The sequence below is a fragment of the Pezoporus wallicus genome, unplaced genomic scaffold, assembly GCF_028554395.1.
Source record: "Pezoporus wallicus isolate ANWC-B61680 ecotype Strahan unplaced genomic scaffold, APGP_CSIRO_Pwel_v1 contig_6732, whole genome shotgun sequence".
Lineage (NCBI taxonomy): Eukaryota > Metazoa > Chordata > Aves > Psittaciformes > Psittacidae > Pezoporus > Pezoporus wallicus.
The window spans coordinates 741,100-768,943 of NW_026638638.1; the positions used below are offsets into that span (position 1 = coordinate 741,100).

The 27,844-nt window shown below is 37.6% G+C and overlaps 1 protein-coding gene across 3 annotated transcripts in view; it reads right to left on the bottom strand.

Moving 5' to 3' along the window:
• PARD3B (par-3 family cell polarity regulator beta) overlaps positions 1 to 27,844 on the bottom strand; it is a 424,254-nt gene that overhangs the window by 184,302 nt on the left and 212,108 nt on the right. For 2 of the 3 annotated variants that reach the window (XM_057411715.1, XM_057411713.1), the window contains exons 11-15: positions 18,241 to 18,426; positions 12,522 to 12,692; positions 9,394 to 9,523; positions 4,070 to 4,169; positions 2,205 to 2,320 (exon numbers count right to left, since the gene is read on the bottom strand). In XM_057411715.1, the coding sequence (XP_057267698.1) occupies positions 2,205 to 2,320; positions 4,070 to 4,169; positions 9,394 to 9,523; positions 12,522 to 12,692; positions 18,241 to 18,426 (703 nt within the window). The remainder of the gene's footprint in view (positions 1 to 2,204; positions 2,321 to 4,069; positions 4,170 to 9,393; positions 9,524 to 12,521; positions 12,693 to 18,240; positions 18,427 to 27,844) is intronic. The other variant, XM_057411714.1, reaches the window with a different exon arrangement.

The following is a 27,844-nucleotide window of genomic DNA, read 5'->3' on the forward strand; positions in this document are numbered from 1 at the left end:
CAGAGCTCTCCTCCTGAACTCCAATTCCTTGAATTTTCTGTTCATGATGTTGGACTTATTTTGGAAGGCATTGGCAGAACTTGAGTACAAAAGAAAAGTAGTAAGTAGACAGCACCCCGTGAGGACTAGAAAAAGAGGGCCTAGCAGTTATACAAGCACTTTTGGGTGGTGTTCACCTCCTCTTTGTTACCAATCTGCTCCACAGATCCTCTGTGATGCTGAATAAATCTTTCTGACAAGCTCAACTCTGGATCTGGAAGATGAAAACAGCAGCACTTTTCTTATTTTGGTGGCAAACAATGCACTGAAACCAGTAATGGATACACAGCTCCATGTTGGGATGTGCAGTTACTATGGGTTCTGACTGCAGTTCAGTAATAAGCAAAATATTACTGCATTTTATATTGCAGTTACTTCACCTAAGATTTTCATGTTCCTTTTCCTTTTACTCTTCCAGCCAGAAGCTTCTGCTTAAAATCTTTCAAAAGGTGGGAAGCTGAACATGGTACTTCACTGCTTACTAGAAAATGACTGCAAAAGGTCCCAGCTTTTATCTTCCTCAGTTTCTTTATTTGTCAAGCTACGTGCAAGCAATTTTACTTCATCTACTGTCATTTCTATAACACAGGATGATTGTAGTCTGTTCAGTCCCTTCAGTTTTTTACATGACTATCTCAGGTAATAGATTTACCTTCACATCACTACATATGACAAGGATAAAACTTCTGTGCTTCCAATCAGACTGATTATTATCCCTTTTGTTTTTTATTTTCATAGCAGAAGGGGCATTTTCAGCAGCTACCTTCTATAAGCAAGAATTTTTGAAAGCTCTTAAAAACATTTTTATTTTTTCTGCACCTAATTTAATTTCAGTTTTTAACCCCTATGATTTAGTGACTCATATACATTCTCAAAGCATTGTTTCTGAGTGTCAAGAGCAGATTACTTATACTTATAAACTTGAATCTCAAAAAATAAACAAATACAGACCAGGACAAAAGGAAGTACAAATTACCTGGTTGTTACGGATATGCTCTCAAGCACACTTCCATGGATTAATTTCACACTGGTGCTTGTGAGCATTCTTTCTAGTGACCTCTTTAAGAGCTGTAGATAAATCTTTCTAAAAGAAGACTCAGGAAAGTTGAACATTATTTTTTCCAGTAGACTACATACAATACATGTTTTGACTCAAGTCTGTAAAACTCATTCCTTATTGAGGAGCATTTCCATTCTTAAAAAAATACACTACTCTCTGCCAAAATAGGGGAACAGAACTGCAAAAGGATGAGTATCTGCTCTGGTCATGCAGCAGCTTTAAAATTCTGCCTTAAGAACTACCCTAAATGAATTCTTACCCATTCTTACCCTGCATTAAGAACTGTTTGACTTTTCTTACATTCCATTAGATTACACACGTATTATGTTACATTAAGATATTACATTAAGATGACAACAGAAATCAACAATACAAAATCTAAGACCAATCTACAGCATTTCAGGGAAGGAGGGAAAAATCAGCACCACTAAAAACCTACCTTGAAACTATATATGAAATTAATTTTCTATTCCTGGTGTACAAAATCTGATCCAACAAAGCACACAAATCTATGATTAATGACATCCTAATGGGATCCACCTGCAAATGCCTTCCCAATATTGAAAGAACCCCTTACTTTCTGCTTCACCCACCCTGAAAGTTTTTCTGCACAACACTGACCACTCTTCAAGCATTTATAAAGATCTACAGCAACACTTTGATTGCCTGTTTTTGTCATTGCGAATGAATACACAATTTGTCTTACAAAAGTTATAGCCTTTGTCCAGTGTAGTTTTGCAATCATTTATATGCTATGTGGAAACGGCTTTTGTTATTGCTGTTTTGCTACATTTTTTAGACATATAAAACTTGTACAGCAATTCTTTCTGCTCATTTTTACAAGCTTGTTTTTCAGTTTAGATTTCAATACAAAGGACAGAATGGCCTCTGAGAAGGAAAAAGCAAACCCTTTTCTTCAGCTTCAATAAAAAGGGTACTTGCAATTAGATGTTATAGGAGGCTGACCATTGTCTTCATCACTGTAGCTCCTCTGCAGAACTTATTCCCTAATGTTTGTGTTTAAGAAACAAAAGCAAGAAACAGAGATGGTGCAGACGGGCTAAGACTGAAAAGATGACCTGTATGTCACCCCACCCCTTCTTACCAAGATCCATGCTTTTTGAGGCTTTCAGATTAATTGATTCGGACTGCTTGGCTGGTGTCAAGGATCTGAAGTTGACGTGCTGATCTGTTAAACGCACTGCTGAATTCATGATAGGGCTGTGGGAAAAAAATTAAAAAAGGACATGTAAGATATTTAGGCACCAGTTCAAAACACAAGTGAACTAATTAAAGCATGCAGAGAAATACATGTGTTTATTCCTACAGTTGCTTACAGCCATACATTTTAATATCAGTTACTGATCCTCAACTTTCTTTTCTGAGACTTATCACCTCCAGTCCCTAGATTTTTATCACAGATGCAAATATAAATATAAATGTTTAATCGGTTTTTAACAATTCACATTTTATCTATCAGAAGAAGAGGAACATACCACTACCTGCCCATTTGTCATTTTCGATTTGGTTGTGGTTGATTTTGTTTTTGTTATCCCCACTAATCTATTTAGCCACTGCCTTTCCAAATAACATGCTACATAAAGTTGGAAAAATACTGCCAATGTAGCTGCCTCAATTCTACTTCATCTGCTAATACAGAGTATTTTACAGCCTTGTACCACCTCTGCAGAGTGCAGAGGCTGGATATCTTAAGGAAGGTGCCATAAAACTCTGAAGAATTCCAAGGAATTGTGTGTGTTTTTTTTTTTTTCAACCCAAATCATTCCATGATTCTCTGATTGAATTTTCAGTATCAGAATATGACAGGTTGAAATGATACCTTGCTTTGAACCCTGTGCTAGTTGACACAAAGTTTATGTCATTATGACAAAGTATATGTCATCATCTGCTCTCATGAGACCCCCCCCTTGGAGTACTGCATATAGTTCTGGTGTCTCCAGCATAAGACAGACATGGAGCTGTTGGAGCAAGTCCAGAGGAGGGCCAAAGGGATGATCAGGGGGCTGGAGCACCTCCTGTATGAAGACAGGCTGAGGAAGTTGGAGCTGTTCAGCCTGGAGAAGAGAAGGCTGCGTGGAGACCTCATAGCAGCCTTCCAGTATCTGAAGGGGGCCTTCCAGGGACTGTAGCAATAGGACAAGAGGCAATGGGTTTAAACGTAAACAGGGTAGATTTAGATTAGACAGCGGGAAGAAGTTCTTTACTGTGAGGGTGCTGAGGGACTGGAACAGGCTGTCCAAAGAAGTGGTAAATGCTCCATCCCTGGCCGTGTTCAAGGCCAGTCTGGATAGAACCTTGAGCAACCTGGTCTAGTGGGAGGTTCCCCTGCGCATAGCAGGGGGTTGGAACTAGACAAGCTTAAGGTCCTTTACAACCCAAACCACTCTGTGATTCTATGAACTTCAACATGTTTACACCTTTTTTCTGCACTTCCAAACATCTGTATTTGCTAAGTAACTTAAAGCTTGTAGCTGGTATCAAGCACACCAGCCTTTACAACAGATATTCTTAAAACATCTGAAAAATCTACCCAATCCATTTCCAACTGGTAAAGTGCCCAGTAATCTTTCCCCTACAAATTTCAATGTTCAAAATTCCTAAAGCTTCATTTTGTAACCTCAATAATGTCTTTGGCCCACAATCTGCATAAGAAGCTTCAATTTGGCTAGGACTTTAAAGAGACTTCAGTAACTTCATCTACACATGGCACCCACCGGCGTGATCCATGTATTGTGGACAGCAGGCATACTGCAGTTTATGGACAACTGAAATGAACAATGCACTAAATGCTAAAGTAACATTTCCAGCTTATATTAAAGGATCGTTCAGGTGACTGAAAGCAGTGCACAAATTTTACAAAATAAAAAGCAATTTAAAAATAAATCAGAACCATCACAACCATTAATGACCAGTTAGCACTGTAACTATTAAGTACAGTCAAAGTCCAACCTATGGTTATAATCCTCATTCAGCAGATCCTCACTGGGATGTGGTGGGAGAGGGGGGGGAGTTTCATTTTCACCACTGCCACGATCAGACACTGGCAACTCTGAAATAAAATATAAAAAGGGGTTAAATAAGCTGCAGAAACAAGTACATTTCACTGATCAATGACTGGACCAGAAGGCCTCAAGCAATGATGAAGTGAGTCACAAATTATTCAAATCCCTAAACTAACTAAACTAGAATTAAAATCACACAAAGCAGAAAATATATCCCTTGGGATTTCCTGAAGAGCTGATTTTCTGATTTGCATATGCATAATTAAAGGTAAATATAGGGAAACTTTAGTGAAGTTGAGTTCAAGGCACAAATTGCTTTACTCCATTTGAGTATAGCTGTATCCTAACTGATTGTAGGTTCTTGCCTTCATTCACTCTGATGGGGAGCATTTACCACTTTTCATGTACAGAAGAGAACCACGTTCTCAGCAAAGAGTTCAAAAGAAAAAAAATTTCTGTTACCCCCATGCCAGGAGAATAAAGAGGCACCTCTGAATTACAGTCTTCATTTTCCTACCATTACACTTTACCTTTACAAAAGGCATTCAGCTCACACCAGAAAATTACTTTGGACCAAGAGACACATGAACTACTCAGTTAAACCATTCAGTGGTTTGCTAAGCAACATTTACATACCTGCAGTATTTAACAGAATTGTGCCTGCTGTAGACCAGTTTGTTATTGTCCTGTAAATTTATCTCAATCTAATCTTACAAAAAGTTCCCACATCTTGAAATGTAGAATATGTCTTCACCCCTCTGATACTTAACAGGAAACACAGACACTTAACAGTTCTTGGGTTTGAATGGAAGGTAAGCAACGTAACAATACTGATGCACCACACTTTCATGTGACCTGTTCCCTTGCACTGAATGCTTATAGTCTTTTTTACACAACCCTGCATGACAGTACTAATCTAACTTGAGACAAAAAGGGTATACAAGGAGGGGATAAAGGCAGACAGCAATAGATTGTATTTATCGGGTAAGAGCACTGATGTAGTTTCCAAAAGGCAAAAAAATACTCCAAAGAAAGCCACACTATTAGCTCACAAATCCTATAAAACCCCTATTGGCTGAATAACCTCCTAAAGATTAAAGAATCATAGAATGGTTTGGGTGAAAGGTAAGAAACAGTCTAGACCCTGTATCTCAGGAAAAGTGAGAACATCAAAAGAAGAAAGTGAAGGTAAGCAGATGAGGAGAAATGTTCTAACAAAACCTTAAAAACATGTTAATTTCCAGTCTGATGCAGAAAACAGGAATGGTACCTGATGTATATGCATGCTGGCTTTGTACATTATGATCACATTCTTTCAGTCTGCAATTTCAGGACAACAAATGGAGAAGAGGAGTAAATGGGAAGTTTCCACAGCAAAAAGATTTCAGTGCAATTAACTGGTTTGAAAGATGAGTCAGAAGATGAAAAGACTTACTCATGTAAAACACTCAGAACTACCAAAACCAAGCAGACTATGAAGCTCTGCAAAAAGATTGCAGGACATTAAGGAGGAAATGCAGGTGAAAGTCCTGGTCAGTGACTGCAAGGTGATGCACATGGGAGTAGGGGAAAACTCTTGACACATACACAAAGGCTATTACTTTAGTGAACAATACATTAGAAGTGCATGGGATCATTCTTTGAATATATACTTAGTGAAGTCAAAAGGAAATGGGCATTTAGAGAAGAGTCCAAACGCTCCATGCAGAACTCAGGGTTAAAGGTGTGCCTCGTTTTTAAACAGCATCCAAGTTTTCATTCTTCCTATCTGAAAAAGGATGTAACATAATTCAGAAATGCATTGAAAAGGTGTCAAGGGCAGTTGGACACATGCAGAAACAAGGAACATGGACTAGGATTCTTTGAATTAGAGTAATAAGCAATAGAAGGGGATACAAGAAGAGTCTAGGAAATTGTAAAAGCTATGCAAAAGGTGAAATGGATGCTCTCACTAAGAGTGTAACATGGTAACACAGTAACTAGAAGGCATCCAGTGAAAACATCAAGTAGAAAGGACAAACACAAAGCAGTATTTTTTCCTATGCAATTAAATCATGCAACAGATTGCCATGAGGGTATTTTGGAAACCAAATTTTAAAAAAAGTGTTAAGAAATTGAATGAAATTTGGAGAGCTATTAAAGGCACAATGGTCCAGACAGAACCTCGTATTTAGGAAGTCCCTAAACCACTGACTACCCAGCGTAGGAAATATGCCTGGTGGAAGGAGAAGAGGAAATAGAAAAAAAAAAAAAAATCACACATCACATTGCACTGTACACCTGTGTCTTACCCTCTTTGAGCAGCCTCCAATAGCCATAGCAAGAGACTGAGCGTATCGCATAGTTACACACACTTTGCTTCACAGCAACTGATACATCATTTCATAAAGGCTGTTTGGTGATGGGTTACCACTGGCATTTCTCTTGTAGAACACAAATGTTACACACAGAAGAATGTTGGACTTCCTGAGTGAAATGAAAGTGATCACAAGGACTACAGCTTCCAGAAGAATGCGAGCAGGAGCAGAAGAGTGAATTTAACCTAAGAGGCAGCCACTGGCTCCATGTTCAAGGCCTTAGGAAATTACCTTAACAGATCCAGAGAGATCAGAGAAACAGCTAAGCTACTAAACAAAATGTACTGAATTTTCATATTAAACAGTTTTGGATAGTAAGTAACTGAATCTCTGTATAAGATAATGTAATGTTTACAAGCAAAATTTAAACATTAATTTTAAATTTCACTTCTTAATTTTCTATCTTGGCATTACCACACATGTATGGAAACACAGATGGCTGCACAACTACGAAGACTTGGCAATCTATGGTAATAGAGGAAGCATGATTATTCTACTACTTAACCAGAGACATGACAGCATTTCCCCTATAACCATTTATAACGTAGGGTTATAAGAGATATATAAGAACTTCTAATGAAACACATTCCAGTAATCTTTCAACACCAGAAACGTAAAGCTGTTGGCACTGAAGTATCAATTCTCAGAGAGGTTGTTCTAAAAAACACTGAATCTGTGCAACAGCTTGGCAGCAAAAGAAGTGAGGACCTGAAGGCAGCAAGTATTATTCATGCAAAAATAGAACAAACACTGGCATTTCAATATTGGATCAGTATCCCCTCCCCCTTTATTTAAATATCCACAGGCAAGACAAAATGTAATGTTTTGGCTATAAGCACTTTTCCCCAGACATTTGTTCTTGCTCACGTATAATAAAAGACTCTTAAAACAGACAGCAATATTAGCAGGCCAAGCTTCAGTGTGTTTTTGCTCAGCTTTTTTATAAGAATTTTATTTGTACGAGTAGTAAATGATACTGGAAATAACTTACTAGAAAACATTAATTGAGAAAGTGACATTTTATAAATATAATACAGCTCCTGTCATTAAATTCTTACATTAGATCCTGTATTATGTTAAAAAACTCTTCTATCTTTGTTATTCTTTGTAAAAATATACCAACCATACTTCTACATACAAGATCTGGATAATACATCATAAGAACGTGCAAGGGACTGTTCCTGCCTGTCATAAAAGGGCTCACTACAACTGTGACTCACATCCTTAAATAGGGACACAACCTAAAGTTCATAACTGAGTTGAATGAGGGTAGTGCACAGGCGTAGTGTTTTGTCTTTACAGGTGCTTTGAAAGCCTGAGGATAATAAGAAACAATGCAAAAAAATATTTGAACCAGCAACTGGAAATAAGTGACATGCTCATATGGAAAGCAGAATAAGTATTAGCTCAATCCTCCCTGACAATAGCCCTCAGCAGCACTCCAGAGCATCCTTTCCACATCCAACACACATTCTCTACTGAGGCCATCACAGTTTTTTGCGATAATGCTGTCTTACCATTCTTTTTTAATTAAAATTATGTCTACTGAAACGATTTTACAAACGAGCTGTAAAGCAGCCATCCTGATTTTTGGACTGCAGTTGGAGAATAGTTATCTGAATGTACAGCTCTTCCATGTATTTTGTTGTGAATTTTATTTGCCAGGTTACCTCTTGCCATTCACCTGTATCAACGGCTCCAGAGCAGTTGTATATATGTTTTTTAAGGAAGCATTTAAAGGTGTTTGCTGCTTTTTGATCCTTTAGCAATGACTAACTCTACAGGGCAGGCTAGCTCTGAGGATGACCCTTTTCTCCCCTAACTACAGAATCAGTATAAATTCCATATAAAAGAAATATAAAGTAGATCTAAACAGAATGATCTGATCTTTGGATATTTACAATGCTTGAGCCTGTATCTAATTCTTTGCCTGGAGTCACACTGTCAAAAAACACCAAAGTCAACACAATTGTTTACCCCTAAATTATACAGGAGTTTCGCTTGAGCTTTACAGACGCAGGCTCTTTGGTTTTGGTTAAAACAGTCATCACAGCAGCCTATGAGATTACTTTTTGCAGGCCACCCAGATTCCACAGTTGTCTCAAGAAGTGGGAAAAATCATGCATAATTCAACTACATCAAAGAGAATATTTTTTTTTCTTACTGGAAGGTATTTAAGTATGTGTTTGGCTTGAAGGATAACAGCACACTTAAAAGGAAAGGGGTCAAGACCATCTCAAATACTTGACTTTTCAGATAACTAGTACCTTGCTGAGTCAGGTGTAAATTGGACAGATAGTACAGCATGCCATCAGAAATGAAAGACCACAGAAAAATAAGTGGTATTAAAAGCTCTTATTTATATGTTTGTACAACGAAAACCTGCATGTATGAGCAAATGCAATGTACACATCTACCTAATTTTTTTAATGAGTTCATTAATATAATTCCAATTTGTAAATTAAGGAAATGTTTTTAACCTTTGAACAAATTTTACCTTAAGTCTAAAATAAGCAAGTGTACTTTATGATCATCACGCCTTTGTATAAATTCATTTAGCTTATAATAACCTGGGATATAATCTAAGAATTTAATGCAAAAATCAGTGCACTCATTAAAGATATATAGAAAATAAACATTTTGACAACATATATTTTGCACTCATCATTTGTTTTTTATCCAACCTTACGTGTTGGGGCAACGAGCTAGAAACTGTTACTTAAACTGGAATTTGTGCCAGGAATCTAATTCACAACTTCTGAGTCAGCTCTCCCACCCTCACTGGATCTTCAAGCCTCAAAGTAACATAGTGTGCACTTACCCTAATTAACTGCTTTTATAGAGGCTGTGGATTTCAAAAACCAAAACCACAAAGCACTTTCTTTTAGCACAGAGAAGGGTATAGAGACACTACCTTTTATTCTTTCCCGAGGACTGCACGTTACAAACGGCTGAAGAATAGTATCATTGCGTCGGGAAGCAGCTGCGAAGTTATGACTCCCATCAAAAGCTGATTTTTGAAAGACTCCCTGATCTGAGCGTTCCTAAGGGAAAAACAGAACCATACATTGTAACACAAATACCTAAATGTTCAACAATGCAGAAGATCAGCCATCACTACAGACAGTGCAGAAACACACTGTAATGTAATGTGTTCACTGTACATTGCTTCCTTTCAAACGAGAACTTGAAAGATAGCTTCAAAATTACTGTCTGTTTTGCTGACCATGAAATCAGACAATACCTAAGCTATAACAATCATTAAGGATGATGCACAAAAACGAAGACTGGTTTGTTTTTTTTTATGACCCACAACTGGCTTCATTCAAATTCTCCATCTGGGAGGGCAGCTTGTGACATTGTCAACACAAGAACACGGGCAATGCCAATGGTATTTTTCTGCCAGCCAGCTGGTTCCCTTCTCTCAGAGACTGAGTGCATATGTTCCGATGATCACACACTAGAGCAGTTTTGCAAGTAAAGTTACACCAAACTCCCAAACGCAGGTCTTCTGGCTAGCAGCTAAACAAACTCCTGTCACACCCCTAGTCAGCTTTTCTTTTGAGATATTTCCCACCCCCCATACATGCCACATCGCCTAATTTATTCTCCTGAGCAGTTGCTCAAAAGAAAAAAGGGGGGAAAAAATAAATCACAGATTCTAAAACTGGGACAGACCCAGAAAGATGTTTCTGTACTTGTTATTTGGGAAAAACAGAAAACCCACAGAGGGGACTACTGTGGATAGTTTTCAAAATAACCTTTATAGTTTCTGTGATTTTATATCTGCTTTTTAAAGGGGCCTCCAACTGTCTTCTATTTTTAAACTGCATGTTCATTACGCCAGCAAATGTTATGCTAAATATACCATTCCTTAAATCTCATATAGTCACATCTCCAGAAGAAATGCATGTATCTAACCCTTACAATTTCCTTGTAAAATGATACAAAGGATTTAATCCATTGGCAAGCGATGGCCTGCAAACCAATGCATAAGAACAGTATGTTACATCACCTTGCAACCTGCCTTTCAAGCTGAATAATAGTAATAATAACAACAACAGCAACAACAATAATAATGGGCTAATAACAATTAAAATTAATAATACAATGGCAAAAAATGCAACTCAGAACACAGATCAATGCTGGAATGCTCCTGTTGACAATCCAGTTACAAATGTAGTCCTAGTGGACAGAGCACATGTAACATGTTCTCCTCCTTTTCAGTGCAGTATGAGGTATTTGAAATAACACACCACACAGCCACTGACAATTGTTTCTTCTCGCTACTGGAAATTCTTTAGTTTACATAAGATACTGGTAGCTAAATTAAGCCTTGCAGTATCCCAACCACTACTACACTGGAGACTTGTACCCAGTGGGATAGAGAGCCTTAAATTAACATCAACAACAAATCTGCTTTTCCAGCTCTTTGATAAATGACACAATCAATATCCTAACAACTGATCAGTAACCAGCCTAATTAGAGTGTTCAGCTTATAAAACATAGCTGTCATGGAAGACCTCCATTAGTGTCCTGACCAATATAAACAATAATGCATTTCTAAACATATTCTCCTTCTACCAAGCTGAGATGCAGCACTCAGGAAGCTGTTTTGGGGAAAGGAAAGAATGGGCAACAACCTCTTTCTGCTCTGGTCTCCAGGCTCAAATGGAATTAAAATTGAACCTAAAGACTACCCTATAAAAATTAAATGAATTCTATTCAATCAAGATTTCATTATGCATTCTTTATAGGGCACGAGTCAAGATTATTTACCACTTTTATATATCTGGATAATATACAAAACTATACACTTAACTATAAAAAGCAGTCTCACACCTTTATAAGGTCAATCTGATGTCTGAGTGCAAGTTTTTCTCTTTTAAAGGTTGGCTTTTGTTAAATGAAGAAAACTCGCAGGAGTGAGCTTTATTTGAAGGTGAGCTATCTTTCTTATGTCACATGAGTGCACAGGAAATACAACATACACTTCATAATTTTTCTTACAGCATAATGCTATGTCTCATGCAAAAGGAAAGCAAAAATCCTCTAACACATTCCGAAATTCTTAATGAGTATTTCTCACATTTCCCTGGCACGACTGACATCAGCGAAGCTTTTGCAGAGTGTCCTCCCAAAGTCTGGCAAGTAATATACTTCTAGATCTATTTATCAGTCAATCAATGATGGTAGTAAGTCAAATAGGAAATTACCAAGAAAATATTAAAAGTTAATGATACTAAAATAGACCTGCATTCTTTTTTCCTATCTGATACTTTATACAAATGCACCCACAAACATGATTGTTCTTAGTATCTTAAAATGTTCCAGCAATGTTTATTAAGTAAGAATCTTGAAATCATCTCTTGGAATTCTATAAAGGGATTTATTACAACCTTTTAATACCCCAAATCCACTCATGTATTTTTATTTTAAGGAACTGCACAGATGCTAAAAAACTATTACAATTTTACTCTAGGGTCAACAGTAAAACTGGAGTGGGGCAGCCATTATACATACACATGTCTATGTGAGATGAAGAGTGTGCACATTTCCATGAGGTCTAGAAAACATAACCATTAAAATTTCTTTCTCTTACTTTGTTACCTTACTTAAGCAATTTTTATGGTAATCAATTCAGAAACCCATCCTGAAGGGGTGGTTTTAACTGACCAGGGAAAGTAAGATATTAATTCCTTGATGGTTAAAAGAAAAGAAAAAGAAAAAAGAAAGAAGGTGGGGGGACAGAACCAGAAGAACACACACACACAAAAATAACAGGACAGAACCGGAAGAACACACACACACACACACACACACACACGCACGCGCACACACACACAAATAACAGGCAACTTTTAGCTTGGTCTCAACAGAAACAGCAAGACCAGGAGATATCAACAAAAAACACTCCAGGAAATCAAGAATTCATTCTGCCAGGTATCTGTGTGACCCATACTTCAGCCACCATATCTCTTGTATGAAGAAACACTGGGACCAGAAAGACATTCATCTAATAAATGCATTTACTGCTTCACCTCTGTCTGCACCTCTAGTCTCCTGAGAACTACCAGCTGGATCCTCCCACGAATGTTCCCCTCCATGGACATGGAGCGCCTCAGTGTTTCCATAGCCTCATGATTTGACTTGCCCAGAAGAGACTCCCCATTTACTGCAACAAGCTGATCATTTACTCGCAAACGACCATCCTACAAGCAAAAAATAAAACCAAAAGGTTAAAAAAAAATATTACTAGGCAGAAGTGCTACATACAGGAAAGCAAGATAAAGGCAATCAGATATTAATTTCTAAAATTTAAGAAACAAGAGACTGCATAGAACCAGAGAAATCTGTGGCCATTAATAGGCCTTTTTTGCCCCCTCCTTATACTCTACTTTGGGAAGAGTTCATAGGGCAATTGCAAACACAGCAGTGCATGCACACACTGCTGTTTTTCTTGCATATACAATTTAATTCGTATCAGTTCTAAAAATAAAACAGGAAAAGAAGCATTTGGTTAGTTAAAAGGACCCACATGATAGCTGTTAGTATCTGCAGTGCAAACACAAAGGAGTACTGCAATGCTATTTGCATGCATTATTATCTGCTATTAGGGTCTGGCAAGAAACAGCTTCAAAAATTTTGTCTTATAGGCTCACTAGTGTCTATCTTATCACAATTACCATGCCACCATATGGGGTAGTGTTCTCAGTTCAGAATGGTTAAGGCTTAAGCATCCTTATTTTAATTAATGCCATCCAAGTGTTTTAACATCTAAACCTGCTGTCAATAACAAAATTGGGGTTGAGCCATTTCAAGTAGCCTATGCTTTGAAAGAAAAGTCATTCAGTTTCATGGCCAAGGTTAACCAATATTTGTGGGTGTAATAAAATAGAGGACACTGCTATTTTGTGTCTTAGGAGTCCTAGTGCTGTTGCCATTATTATCTGTGATTTATTTCTTTTCATAAAAACATGTGCTGTGGACTTTTCTCTCTTTAAAAAGAGGATAAGGTCTATTTAATTAAGAGACAAGAATTTCTTTTTAAGCTAGTCAAGTTCACAATTATCAGGTTGGCATAATTCATCAAAGGAAGAGAAAGAGTAAGAAACTGGAGACACCCAGTCTAGAAGGGCAGTAAAGAAAGAATGTCAGCGAAAGACCTTGGACAGAAATACATGCTTAGTTAAAATTAATGTGATTCATTCATAGGCTCACTACATACTTTTCATACAGTATTTTTCTGAACTATTTACATATTTCATGCGTTTAAGTAATCAAAACCACATACATTTTTTGATTTTTATTTTTTCTATCACTAAGATGTTCAATTAACTCTTCTGCTATTGCTGCCAAGTCTAAGTAATTGGTGCTCAAGTAAGTTACAGCAGCAGTGAAAAACTCAGCTTTAGTAAGTTGTATTTTTGTTGGAACTGGATATCATCATTACTATGGCAGAGTATGAATAGTCACAGAGCTGAAGAATAGCATATACTAAAATCCAAAATAAACTAAGAGGGACAAGAAGATGGGAAGACAGAACTGGAAGATGAGTCAGTAAGTGAAGGAAAATGAGGAGAAATAAAACTTTTTTCAGGAGGGTATGGGAATAGAGCACAGGAAACAGCAATGCCATTTGGAAAATGATACTGAAACCTCTCCCACCTTTCTTGAACGTTCCATGCCAACTTAAATTTACACACAGCCAAAGTCAATAGGTTAACCCCACCCTTTCTCTACGTACAAAATGATGCCATCACACATGCTAAAGTTTAAGGAGAGAAGAGTTAACATTGTTGAACAGGGAGTTTTATTATTTGCACATGTTGCAATTCCTTCGTGTTCTATCAAAATTTGCTGAAATGAATGGAGCCATTCATGGTAACAGGAGTGAAAGGAAAAAAGAATTTATTCTCTGTGAGTTTCTGTAAGGCTTTCAAAATTTTACAGGTCCTCATGTCTTCCTCCTGCGGTCCCACAGGTTATTGGATTACTATTTTTCCTTTCTGTGGATGAACACTCATGTATGAATACACGTTAAAGCTTCTTACTAAAGTATATACAAATACAACATCAACTGCGTCTTGTCATGACTACCTCTACTGACTATGCAACTGTCCTGAACACAATGTGTGTTTTTAAATGAATCACTGCAGCCTCAGAAAGCTCAGAATTGGCCTAATATTTGCCTTGGAATACTTTTTTATGAGACTTTGTGTTTATTTATATCTTAATAATGTCAGTTCTTAAAGAACTTCTTTAGATGCATCTCCCTTCTTCCCACTCTGTTACATGCTCCATTTTAATGCAAAATTCAACTGGAATCCAACACTCCAGCTATGATCTGAGAGGGAAAAAAAAAAAGGATGCATGCTTTATAAGTGTTGATCAACTACACTTGCCAAGTCACCTGCACAAGGTAGGTTGGAAGACAGCTGAACACTGTTTTCACGCATGCTTGGGTAGAAGTTATTTCACAGAAAAAAAACTTTTGATATATTAAAAACTGAAAAAGAAAAAAAAAATCCCAGCGTCTCACAGTTTCCATTCATAGATTTTCACATCACTGGTGTTATGGCCTGGTTTAGAAGCCTGAACTGCAAGACAATCTGCTTGGCTTAAAACAAAGTAAATGTTGTTTTAACACGTTTTTAACTTTCATCTCCTAAAGGTAGGTTTCTTTGTGGCTTCCAAGTAGAAAAACAACATTTGGCACTTCAGCAAAACAGTTTTCAAATGTCATCTCCGACACAGCAAGTGAGCTAATCTATTAAAGGGTGAAGTTACTGCTCCCCTTACTCATTAAAAACAATTATTTTAATGGAGACTCACAGCAATGGGTAGAACCATACACCCCATAGCTACCGTATTCAGGCAGCCAGTCACAAGACTCTCACTTTTTACAGTAGGGCAGGGAGATATAATGCCATGTTCCTTGTGCAGTTTTGTTTTTAATCGAAGCACACCTAGTTATTTCCCTTTTCACATCAGTGACACTTCTCTTAGAAGAAATTCCTTGATGTCATTTACTGGAATCATCCAGTTCCCCACACACTGCACGCAACAAGCAACAGCACTCAAAAGCCCCAAGGAGGTTCAAGCTACACCATGTTTGATTTGAACAAACGCACACATATAAAATACTCCATTATTTTTTCTAATAAACGCTCTGCTGCATTTCAGCTGCAGTAGGCAGCAAATACCTCATCATCAGGAATGCATCACAAGTGAAAAGCCAAGATGTCTCAAGTTGAACGTGAAGGCTGAAATCCCTAAAGTTACAGGGGAAAGACGATGCATTTAAACTCAATCAAATGTTTGTTTTCTTCACATGAAAGGCTCTGAGTAATTATAAATATCAAGTATTCTAGTAACCTCTTTATCTTAGGGATGATAAAAAATATAGACACTTCAAAGTTGCAAAAGGAGGTTAAAAGGAGACATAATGGTTCAATCAGCAAACTCTAAATGCAGAAGTGAGAAAAAGTGAGAGAATTCTCATGTCAGTGACCATTATGATTTCCTCCTGTGATAGTTTCCCAAGAAAACTATGCACATTGAAAAGCAAATGCACATGTCTAAATCTGTAATACCCTGTTTCAAAGAGTTACAATGAATAGCATGGGAAAATGCTCTGGACAACTACCAGCTGGAAAGAAAGGCTTTTTAAAAAGAACATATTTAAAATAAGGACAGTAAGGACATCTTTAAATATTTACACACAAAATTGTGCACATTTTTTAACTTGATACAAGAAATTTTATTAGTTGTTAATACCCACTGATTATGTTCTATGTAAAGGTCATTAGACAGGAGAAAGACAGCTGTTCTCCATCCATATGCAACAGTTAACTGTGGCTCTTAAGACACTGCCAGAATGACTGCATTCTGTGAGTACTTACAAAAAAAAACACATCAGAAAGATTCTCTCAACAGTTCTGGGCGAAGCTAGAGCCTCAGCTACTACCTCATTTGCTTTGGAGCCTGCTTTCAGATCTATTGCTACAGAGCTGTAATAGGTGAAAGGGTTATAACAAGGTAGATCAGAGAACAGGTCACAGGACCACAGGTTATCATGAGACAAAATGATCTTCTGGCCATGGTGACTATCTGTGCCAGTTGCCTGTTTACTTTGGTGTGAGCACAGAAATCTTGCTTTGTTAGTATGCAGATCCCTCAAGCTAAGCTTTGGAGTAACTGTGTAAGAACACAGAATGGTAAACAGACAGAACTAGAAAAAGTTGTTTTATATGTCTATGATGTGACAAGTTAGGAAGCCAGCCCACTCGTGCTGTCAGAATATGGCTCCACAAGCCTTGCTATTCAAAACACTGAGTTTATCTGTGGCAATACAGACTGTCAAAGCACCTAGTGTGGACAATCACTCAGGAAACACAAACCTGGGAAAGCAAGGAGGGCAGCCACATTTTCACAGTAAAATGAGCTGCAGTTCATAGCAGACATGCACATAAATTGAGTTTATCCAGCCCTAATTTGTTCATTCGTTCCTTAACTCATTTCTGATACACAAGTAGATGAGCTTATTTCAATTGTATTTTAGCCCTGAGTTAACCACAGTCAGTATTCTGAACTGCATATACTAGGCTCAGTTATACTTGAGAAGATCTGAGCTTTGAAATAACAGTGGGACTGGGACAGGTAAATAATAGAAGCAGGGATGTATTAAACATTCACATCAAAGCTAAATCTTAATTACTGCTATTTACTAGATGCTGTAAATAGATGATTATGAAAGTTTTAATGCTGTGAACTGTCTTACTCAGCAGGCTGATGTCAGTAGAGGAATTTACATACAATGAATTAAAAGGTATTTTTACAGAAAAGAGAAAAGTGAGGAATTGCTGAGATAATACAAGAGAAAAAAAATTACCTTATGGATCCACAAAAGTTAAACATACTAGCTCTGCAAGATTAACACTCTTTTCTAATTTCAAGAAAGTTCCCTTTTCCAAGTTTTATTAGGGAAAAAAACCACAGTCAACATTTTTTCCTAAAGATTAGAAAATAACTCAAATACTTTTAAAATCATAAAAATGCCCAGCAGTCCTTATATAGTCCTTAGAGGGAGCACAACAATTCAAACACTTTCATTTACCGATTTAGTATTACCACTTCAATCCATCTCAGGAACAATTGGTTACCTGCATAACTGATGGAAGGCTCAGCCAAGTTACATTTTTATTACAGTGGTAAAAAATATTTGGAATAAAAAAAGAAAGAAAATGGCAAGCTAGCTTTTAATTTACAGCATAAATTAAACTCATGTTCCTTAACCGCACAGAATTGTCAATTTCTACTTTTTTGTGAAGAAGTTTATCTTTTGATTGCTTTTATAGGTGTAACTGTTATCACTTTGGGAGGACTAAAATCAGTGCAGATAGACAATAAATGTAGGTATCTGCCATTGAGGCTAACAACATGCAAGTTTTCCCATGTGCCCCTGTAAGCTGTGGGGAAGCTGGGAGGCAGCCTTTCCTCATCCCCTCATCCTTCACCCTTTTCCCCATTTCCTACAGCACCCAAATGCCTCCCAAAATTTCCACCAATTCACTTTCGTTGGGGCAAACCCTACCACACACACCACCAGAATCTTGGGACAAAACAGTAGATTTACAGCTCACCTAAAGGAATGAGTGAAAAAAAGTTATTACTTCCTAGAATTGAATGACATTCAGTACTCATCATAGAAACATCAGAATTTTAATGTAATCACCATCTGATGGGTTTCTTCTATACCTTAAAAGCAGCACCTCCATGAATAATTGATTTAATGAAAATCCCAAGATCAGCTCCAGTCTCCCGAGATTTGTTGCCTTTTAAGCTCACACCAAGTCCAGCAGATCCAGAATCATTCAGAGGAATCTCAAAGGTCAACTGCTCTGTGGTTTCCGGAGACAGAATACTGCAGTTTGGCTCTCCTTTCTGTTGGAGAAAACAAGGATGAAAATATGGGTGAAAAGGGGACAGAGACAATGGATGAGTTGTTTCCATAGGTTCCCAAGATAAGAAACAGTCCTCTTTTCCAGAAAGTAGCTTGAAGAAACAGCCTTATAACCAACAGTACATTTAGCTGACATTTTGTCACGACATGGCTTAAAATGTTATTTTTAATGATACCCACAAATATGCATAAATAGAAGGTAAAATAGCTTAGTTCCACATGATATGAAACTGATGTTGCAGCAGAATATAGAAAAGATATTTACTTTAAACACAGCTGCATAAAAATGTAAGCCATAAAAATCTCAACATCTTTACATGCAGCTCACAAACTGTAACAAGAGTTGTACTGTTAAATCCCATTCCCTTCTGAAAATTGAGATTCATCCTTAAAAAATTATCCTTCCCTTAAACCTGTCTACAGAGGGAAGTTGATTCAACAAAAGCAAGGGTAAGAAATGGAAACACAGTAACTTATTCTGCACTAACTCCCTTAGTACATACTTTTAATCCATAGAGGTTTCTTAAGAATTTTTTTTCCTCCTGGTATAGGTCAATCCCACAGTTTTTCCTAGATTAGACTGCTGTTTACAAGAGTGCCAAGTTAAGTATCCAAGTATCCAAGAAAGGACTTTCTCTCACTGTACACTGTATGTGCAGTTTCGTAGAGTTGTATGTGGTTGAGGGGGTGGAGGTTTGCCTGTTCTGTATTTTTAAAGCAAGTTAGAATAATGAAAATAAACAAAATCAAATTCTTGTCTGAAATATTCATACTGGCACTCTACAGAAAAAACTAGGACAGGAGACCTACTATAAAGTGCTCATGGAAGGCATTATTATAAAAAAACCTTACGCATCACACCCAATTTTACTGCACTCTTCCTTGTCCATATAAATCAAAGACAATTCATTAGTTTATGCTTCTTGTCACTTGGATATTTTTTGTTCTTTGTAAGACGAGTGTTAAAACATTAATAGGAAAAAACAACACGAAAAGGAATTACAGGGAATTTCAAGTTGAAAAAGATGACTGGGGGCTGCTTGCAAGCATGTCAAAGTCTTATATTATCAAGTAGAGGCCACACACAAGGAGGAGTGAGGTAGCTGGGCCAATCCCCCTTTTACCTAATGAAGCATTGTTCACAGGGCCTAAGCTGCAGCACATACAGTATCAATGCAATTGTCAGCAAAGGCACCAGCAGTACAGATATTTTATCAGCAGCCAGAGTAGTCCCCTATATTCATCTCTTATCTGGTCTGATCAACAAGAAATTCTGAACAGAGAGCAGAAATTACTGTCCTGAAGCAACAAATGAAGCAACCACCAAGTAAACTTTAATTTATTTCAGATGCCCTTTCACTGATGAGAAGCAGCCACTCGCTAGAGGAATTGCATGAGCCAGAGTGCTAGGACTATAAACCTCAATCCCAATACACACCATGCTCACATTCTTCCTGGAATGTAACTGCATGATATTAAGTCAACACAATTTGCCTAACTGTGAAATATAAAAATGACATAGCACCAACACTGACAATTGTCTTGATGCCAGCACTTGTCTCTAGTATCTGTTACTCATTTGTGCTTTTGTCTTTGTTCACCAGTAGACAATTCTCAGTTACAGATCTGTCACTTTCATTTCTTAGCTGTGGATATTGAGACATCCTGAACGTAACTCCCCAAAACCTACAAATTCATAACTAATGCGAACAATACAGAATGATAATTTGTAAACACTCCTGCTCTGACTTCCTTCAAGAGAAATCAGTGTAAGGAAAAGGCCTCACTATTTACTGGCCTTCTAACAACAGCATTTTGCATTTAAGGTTTTAGAAGAAAGATTTTCTGCCCCATCTTCTATTTTTCAAAACATGCATATGCTTGCCAGCCAATTCACAACTCTTAGATCAGAACTCTACCCAAATGGAACATCCTGTCCAGATTTGGACAGGCGTTTTTCTCAGTGTCCCCAACATGTGATGTCTCGTGCAGCCCTTCAGGACAGTCTAGTTTGTATTACTTTCCTGGTGCCCGAAGCACACAGTTCCTGTGTGCTGCTGCTATTTTTCTACTTCAATCCATGACACCCGCACCAGACTCTTGCCCCTTCAATATTGTGGTTTTGTCTTTCCCAGTACTACAAGGAAAGCAGCAAGGGGGCTTATTGTCACAGGACATACATCTAGTTCAACATAGTCTAATTATCCTAAAAGACTCTCTTTTTCATTATATTCAACCTTACCATAAGATCTAGAAAAAGTTGATTTAAAAATAATGCTGAATAGTACTTAAAATAATTTGTTACCCATGAAGGAGGTGAATGACATTCCAATGATTTCACAGGGAAAGGAGATGCACACCTACAAATCATTGATGAATTAATTATCAGACCAAGTAAACTCTGTCTTTACCCCTTAACATTTTCATTTGCTACTCATTGCATAGCATCTGATAGCAAATGCCTGGTAGTCAGTCTACAACATCAAGACTCCCTGGTGCAAATACAAGATTGAAAACTTGTCTTTATGGGAGTATGGGAGAAGCAGTAGAAAGGAGGAAAACCAGATGAGAAATAAAAGGGGATGAACAAAACCTAGAAAAGCTTGATTTCATCCTATACTTGCTAAATGGTCTCAAATTATTATCCTGATGATAGTGCTCTTCCCAAGGAATGCATTTTTACTGATGGCCAAAAGAGCTCCAGCCATCCTTAAGTTAACAGCTCATCAATTAACTGCTTCATTTGGGCAACTAATTTCATGAGTGATGGTCCCTGTTCCTAGAATATGCAGGTATGAATATTAAATGCTGCTAGTGACTCATACAGCTGGATTCCTACTGCCTCTATTTCCCTGACTTTGCTAAAACATTATCCCAAGACATCAATACTTCACAATAGAGCAACCATCATCAGCTCAATTACTGTCTGGTAAAAGGAAGTCCTATTCAATGCACTAATGCTTGAATTCTATTAGAAATATTTCTTATCTCAAGCTTGTCCTAGAATCTGAATTCACTCAAACATAGAATGAATGAAAGGAGCTACAACACAAATATATTTCTAGCCCAGGAAACACTTAAGTTTAATGTTGTAAATTACCCAGTCAACAATCACATCGTGTATTTTCCATGACAAATGTATCACATTTCAGCACTTCAGGAATTAAATGACAGTATATTACTGAAGTTATTCCCTACTACAGACACAGGTAAGTAACTCAATGGTGCTATGATGAACGAGAAATTTTGGCATAAATCAAAGTCCAGACAGCCCAGTGATAAGAACTCAAGATGGTCAGAACTTTCAGGTGGCCAGGCCTGTACTTTTACTTTAAGATGGGTACACTGGAGACAGCAAAAGGGCTTTTAAACTCTTAAGTATTAATAAAACATAGTTAACAGCACAAGGTTAAAGTTAAAAAAGAAAAAAAACAAAACAAAACCAGCCCCCCCAAAAGAACTAAACTACACACACACGAAACCAAACCCTCCTCACAAACCCACTAAACACTTGAATAATCAGTCTCCACTGCTCATTTTGTCCTTGCTACTGCTCACTTTGTCCTTGTTGGTAGGTGCCTCCTTCAAGCTTTACTACATCTTAGCCTGTCATCCTTCAGTGGCTTCCTCAGCTGCAACAAGCTCTGAACAGTCCCCTCCAGATATGCACGCTTCCCTTCCCAGTCACCTCTGCAATTTAGTGATGTTTGTTCCCGACTATTTATAGGGGTCTGCCAGCCGCAGCTCCTACTGCAAAGCTCCCTCCTGGTTGCACCATCCAGCATTTTACCCAGATAGTTCCTGAGCTCTTTCAACTGCTTGCAGAAGACAGTCTCCTCTCTTTCTCTAGGTGGTTTCTCCTGGACCAAATGCAGTAGTCAGAAGTCAGAGGCAGTCTGTCTGCTTGCTGTCCAGAATCAGCTGTTAAACAGAATGGAGCAAACAACTGAACAGGCACCATTCCTCACAAGGAAAATCAGGACAGGAATGTTTTCATCTACTGAGATAACCGCATAGTACTTCAGTAAAATGAATTCTCACATTTACTGAATCATCACAAACCAGACAAAAAAGTTCAGAAGAATTTGTATGAACGTGAAAGAATACAGAGTTCACTAGATTTGGGAGCAGAAAGCCCTAATGATATGTGCTAAATAACATTCAGAAATGCAGACTGAATTTATTCAGCCTTTATTCATGGGCCTCGGGATGTGTTCAATTAATTGATATTCTGCCAATGATTTTACTTAATTTTTAGATGCACATCTATACCTCAGGTCTCCAATTTCTTAATTAAAAGCCTATAACAAAAGACTCTTACAACAGCCTAAAATTTTACTGGTATGTAATTTTCACCAACAAATTCTCAGTATTTTAAACAGTAATAAAATACTTGTAGCCTTCTCTTATGCCCACAGCACACAAACCTGCACAGTCACCCGTACAAACAGAATTGTAACCTTTGAAAAAAGTACTCTGCATTGTTTTCTTTCCTTTTCTACTTAGTCCCTGGTTATATCTACTCAATATTGTGTCAATCCTCTGTCTACCCTGGGACACCACTTTCAATTAGTCCTTTTATTTAATCTTACAACGCCTGTTCTCATTGACCACGGTACTTTTGATCTGTGGATTTATGATAATCTAATGCATATCTCTCAGTGGAAAGGTTGCCTTATTTATCCCCATTGTTCTTTTGCCAAAAGAGAAGCTTACAAAAAAATGAGCTCTCACTTAAGGCAGGAAGGAAATAGCATTTGTTTAACACAACAAGAGACCTTTCAGTACCTGTCTGCTGCCCTTGACCAACACACTATTATGGTCTCTCAATATGCTGGCTGCCCCTTGCCTGGCTGCTCATTTCTGATAAGAGATGCCAACTCCCTGGAGTGCCATTCAGAGCCAAGAGCAAAAGGCAAGAGACCCAGGAGGGTTATTTTCAAAGGCTTATGAAGGAAATAAGACATTTACATGCTTTTGCAATTATTTCTGAAAAGAAAAAAAAGAAAGAAAAAAATATCTGTAAGAGTTAGAGAACAGCCTTTAAACTGTGGCACCACATAACTATCACAGGCAGAAAAGCTTGAAAAAGAAGTTTTTTCTGCAGAAAAAGAGAAAAGGTATGTCCTTATCTGTGCTATTCTCTATGTTCTTTCCAAGATCTTAGCCACAATTAAGAAATACTTTGCTGACAGCTCATTTACTTTCTATAAAAATCCACACTGTATTTGCAACAGATATATAGTAATACTCTTGAAAATAATACTCAAAGATAATGTACTGCTGTAATCTTGTCACAATCTAGTAAATAACTGAAGTCATTGCTGCATGTATTCATATTTAGCATTTCTGACAGATGCTTTCAGATTGGCTTCTTTAAAATCATCTGTATTCCATCCTGCAATAAAAACTAAATCGTCACTAATGGCACACCCTGCTAAGACAAAAAAGCCAACAGCAAATCCATGGAGATATATCATACTGTACGTGGATACTTTTTACATTAACACAGTACACTACAAATTTGTGTCATATTAGGTAGAATGGTTCTGGTTTCAATTACGTAGACTCCCTGGCATTACAGCTTTGAAAACTGACAAAACTATATACAGCTCTTCATCCAAGACAGATACATCACATTTCACTATTCAGTGTCAGAGGACACTTCAAAACCAGAGATTCTTAAGTTTGCCTGACATGCCTATTCGAGATCCTATAGCAAGTTTCACCCAAGAAAATGGTGTGTCTTTGCAAAAGTGTTTTGTAATTTGATGTAGCACTTCCGTTCAACTTACAAATGCAGTCTCACTTAACCTTTTACGTAACTGTAGGAAACAGAGGAAGAACAGTTAACTTGCTCAGTCCTCAATCGAGGTATGTCCTACTGTGAAAACACCCATTTTCATCCCACATATGGGGTTAACCATGTACTGAGCTGGAGCCTTATGCAGTTAATATACCTTGCCACTTAGATCCTAAAGTCTTATCACTCATGAAGATGGAAGACTACATGGTATTTTCAGGGTGAATTTAGGATTGCATACCTTCAGAATATATTTCTGGCAAGCAGGTCACAATACTGATGCACTGTGTTGCACTTAGTTGATTTACTGGTTACTGTTTTAAAGGGAGAGCAAACAAAGCAGTAAGCAGTGTATAATGCTTTTATGTCTACTTCAAACACCACATGCACACATTTCATGTAAAGTTAGCCTAAGAAAACCTTTTTCATGGATTCTAAGGCAGAGAGACTTTTAAAAATATTTGTATGGTATATGAAATAAAGCTGGTGACCCTTGTAAATGGCAAGATACTACAGCTGCCAGTAAGATTTAAGAATTGCCCAAATACTTTGGTTTTATTAAACATAAATACTGTAAATCTGGATAATGCATCTAAAATGTATGGAGACACAACTTCTGGTAAGAGACAGACTTTATATGCCTCCATTCTAATGTATACATACTTCTGATTTCATAAAGTGGGCTGCCAAAAAATTTCGGACAATACCAGAGCTGAGACTCATGCTATCAAGTAAACAGTTTTCATTTCCCAATGCTCCGAGGTAGGGTTCCTCAAATTAGGAGGTTTTGGCAGTAATCCTATAAGCAAATACAGCATCTCATGGTACAAGTAACATTATGCTCTCTCCTTACTTGTCTCCACTCCTTTACCAGCAGGCAGAGCACCATTAGAAGTTCTTGCAGGCAGTAAGTGCTATGACCAGAACTTTCAGACCACCCTTTTAAGGTTCATTGTACTGGCTGGAAAATAGGAAGACTGAGGTCTGAAAGACAAGTCATTGCTAGATCGTAACATTGATAAGCTTGACAGCGAAAGCAATAGCAGACCAGAGGTAGCAAGGTCTCTGCAGCCTTGAAAAGGCTGACTACCACTATTCACACAGAAAAGCACAGTAAACATGTTTACAGTATTCGTAGTTATATTGGCACTTCACAGCACATGCGAGCTCATTCTGCATTTCAAAATCGTTGAATCTAATTTAAATTAAAAACAAAAAAAATTACTTTTTTAAGATACCTGAATTATTCAAGCAACTTATTCCCCCCTTCGGTAAGTTAGGGAGTCCCACTAAAATCTGGGATAATGGGATACTTTCTGCCACATTTTCTGTTCGCTGTGACAGGAAGGACTGTCACATTCCTTCCAGATAGTGATCTTCCACTGACTTTCATAACAAGCACAGTAACTAATCAACAAACCTCAGTGCACAGTTTCCAGTACTCTAAGCTATAATGAACTAGTAACCATCTTCTGAAATAAGATAATGAAAGCTGAAAACCTTTGAAGGAGCAGTACTACTCAATGTTTTCACTCTACAAAGATACATTTGCGTAGATACAACCTACACTAATTTCTCAGCTATTCCAGATAAAGAAAAACTACCCCAAATTAAACACTCTCCTTCGAAAGTTCTTGAAAAAATCACCCCAACAAACCAAAAACCCAAGACTTCTTAAAGCCTACACAGTTTATAAAATTATTCAAGAGAAAACATGTCATGCGTGTACACAGTATCCTTCATTAATGCAGAACAATTCACGAACTTAATCTTGTATATGTTATTAAAAACCACTATGTATATTTTCCTACCCCCTCTCCCCCATCAGGTTCTCCTGCATTTGAACAGCAGTAACACAACAGAGAATTAGTACTTGCTGGAATCACCTTCTGACTGAAATTATTTGACCATTTCTGCTTAATTGAGTTAGAATCAGGGGTTTAATCTACCAGAACAGGTGCAAAAATGGTTAAGTCTAGGTTGAAATTCCACCTGTCATTTTCTGCACATAAAAAGACAAGAAACAATTAAAAGGAAGCCATAGGAATCAAGCTTTGAATATTAAAACCAAAAAGGACAACACTTCAAGCAAACAAATTTAACTAGGGGAAGACTGAAACATAAAAGTTAATCACATGGTAAAGCAGAAAAAGTGCTTAATTGAACTTGCCAGTCCTCCTGCTTCCTTTTAACCTGTACAGTACATGTGTACTATAAAGTAAAAAGAAGACTCGGAGGTAAAGATCAATTACTACATTATATACACTGCTGTTGTTCCATTAGTTTTTGTTGTAAAAATGCTGTTTTTCTCCTTTTCCTCCATTCTTCAGGGATCAGCGAATATGTCATAAACCATACAAATACTGATCACATTTGAGACTTTCAAAGCTATCTTAAAAAAGAAAAATATGCAAAGCCCGTACTATATAGGTGCTCTAACTTAAAGAAAAACGTACTAAAATATTTTCAGTGCTACACAATTTCTGGCAACCGCAGAACAGGCACATTCCTCTGCTTATGTGCATCATATCCTCTATCCTGAAGGCTCCTGAAAAATGACAATAAAGAATTGCATAGGGTCATGGTGTGGAATGGGTTACACCAGAGCTGTTCTCATTCAAGTAGCTTTGCCTGTTTTACCAACACAGGGATAAGGACAGACAAGGGGGGGAAGTGATCTTTACATCATTGTTTTTTAAAAAATGGCAGCTTCAGATCACACATTTTCCTTGAAGAAAATACATGATGCAACAAATACACATGATCAAAAGATTGTATTTTCAAAACACAACAGAATGATAGCCACAGTTTTATGTGTATTCCGTTTACTTTGATGAGAGCTGGAAAATCCAAATCTGCCCAGTTAAGCCAGTTTCCCTCTGTAATATTCACCATCCTTTCGAAAACAATCAGTGTTACATGGTTTAAAGCCCAAATGCACCTTAAAGAATACACTAATCACCGGCCACTCTGTAGAGTGCGGTAATTAAGTGAATCAAGATCTTCCCCTGAGTTTTGGAATCAGCTCCTTACTCAGCTGCTACACTGTCAACAGCTGGCATGAATTACTGGGAACATTTGGCTAACTGGATAATAAGGACAACAACCTGTGGTTGGTCCAAATTCTACTTCACTGGTCTGCTTCAATTACACAGAAAAACCCCCAAAACAACCAAAAAACCCCAAACCTCATTAGATCCCCCTTTTTTTAAACCAGTAACAACACTACAAAGATTTGGTTTTCTATTTTATCCCCTCATTACGTGCAAGCAATACGACTGTACAACTCTCAGATGTTGCATAGGCTGGTGTAACTGAAGGCCCAATTGCCGACAATTTAATGATGCCTGTTTGCACCACTGATTCATCCTCACCCACATACATCTCTCTTGGCTGCCCTGGTAAATGTTTGCTATTCCGAATATATTTTCCTACTTGCTAGCAATTCATCAGGATAGATCACAGTAACAAAACCTCCAAACTCAGCTCCCATCTAGCTTGCTGAAGAGAAAATATCCGTGAGACCAAGCTTTCTCCAAACCACAGCTTTGTTACAAGGAAAAGTCAAACTGTATTATTAGAGACCAAGGCAACCA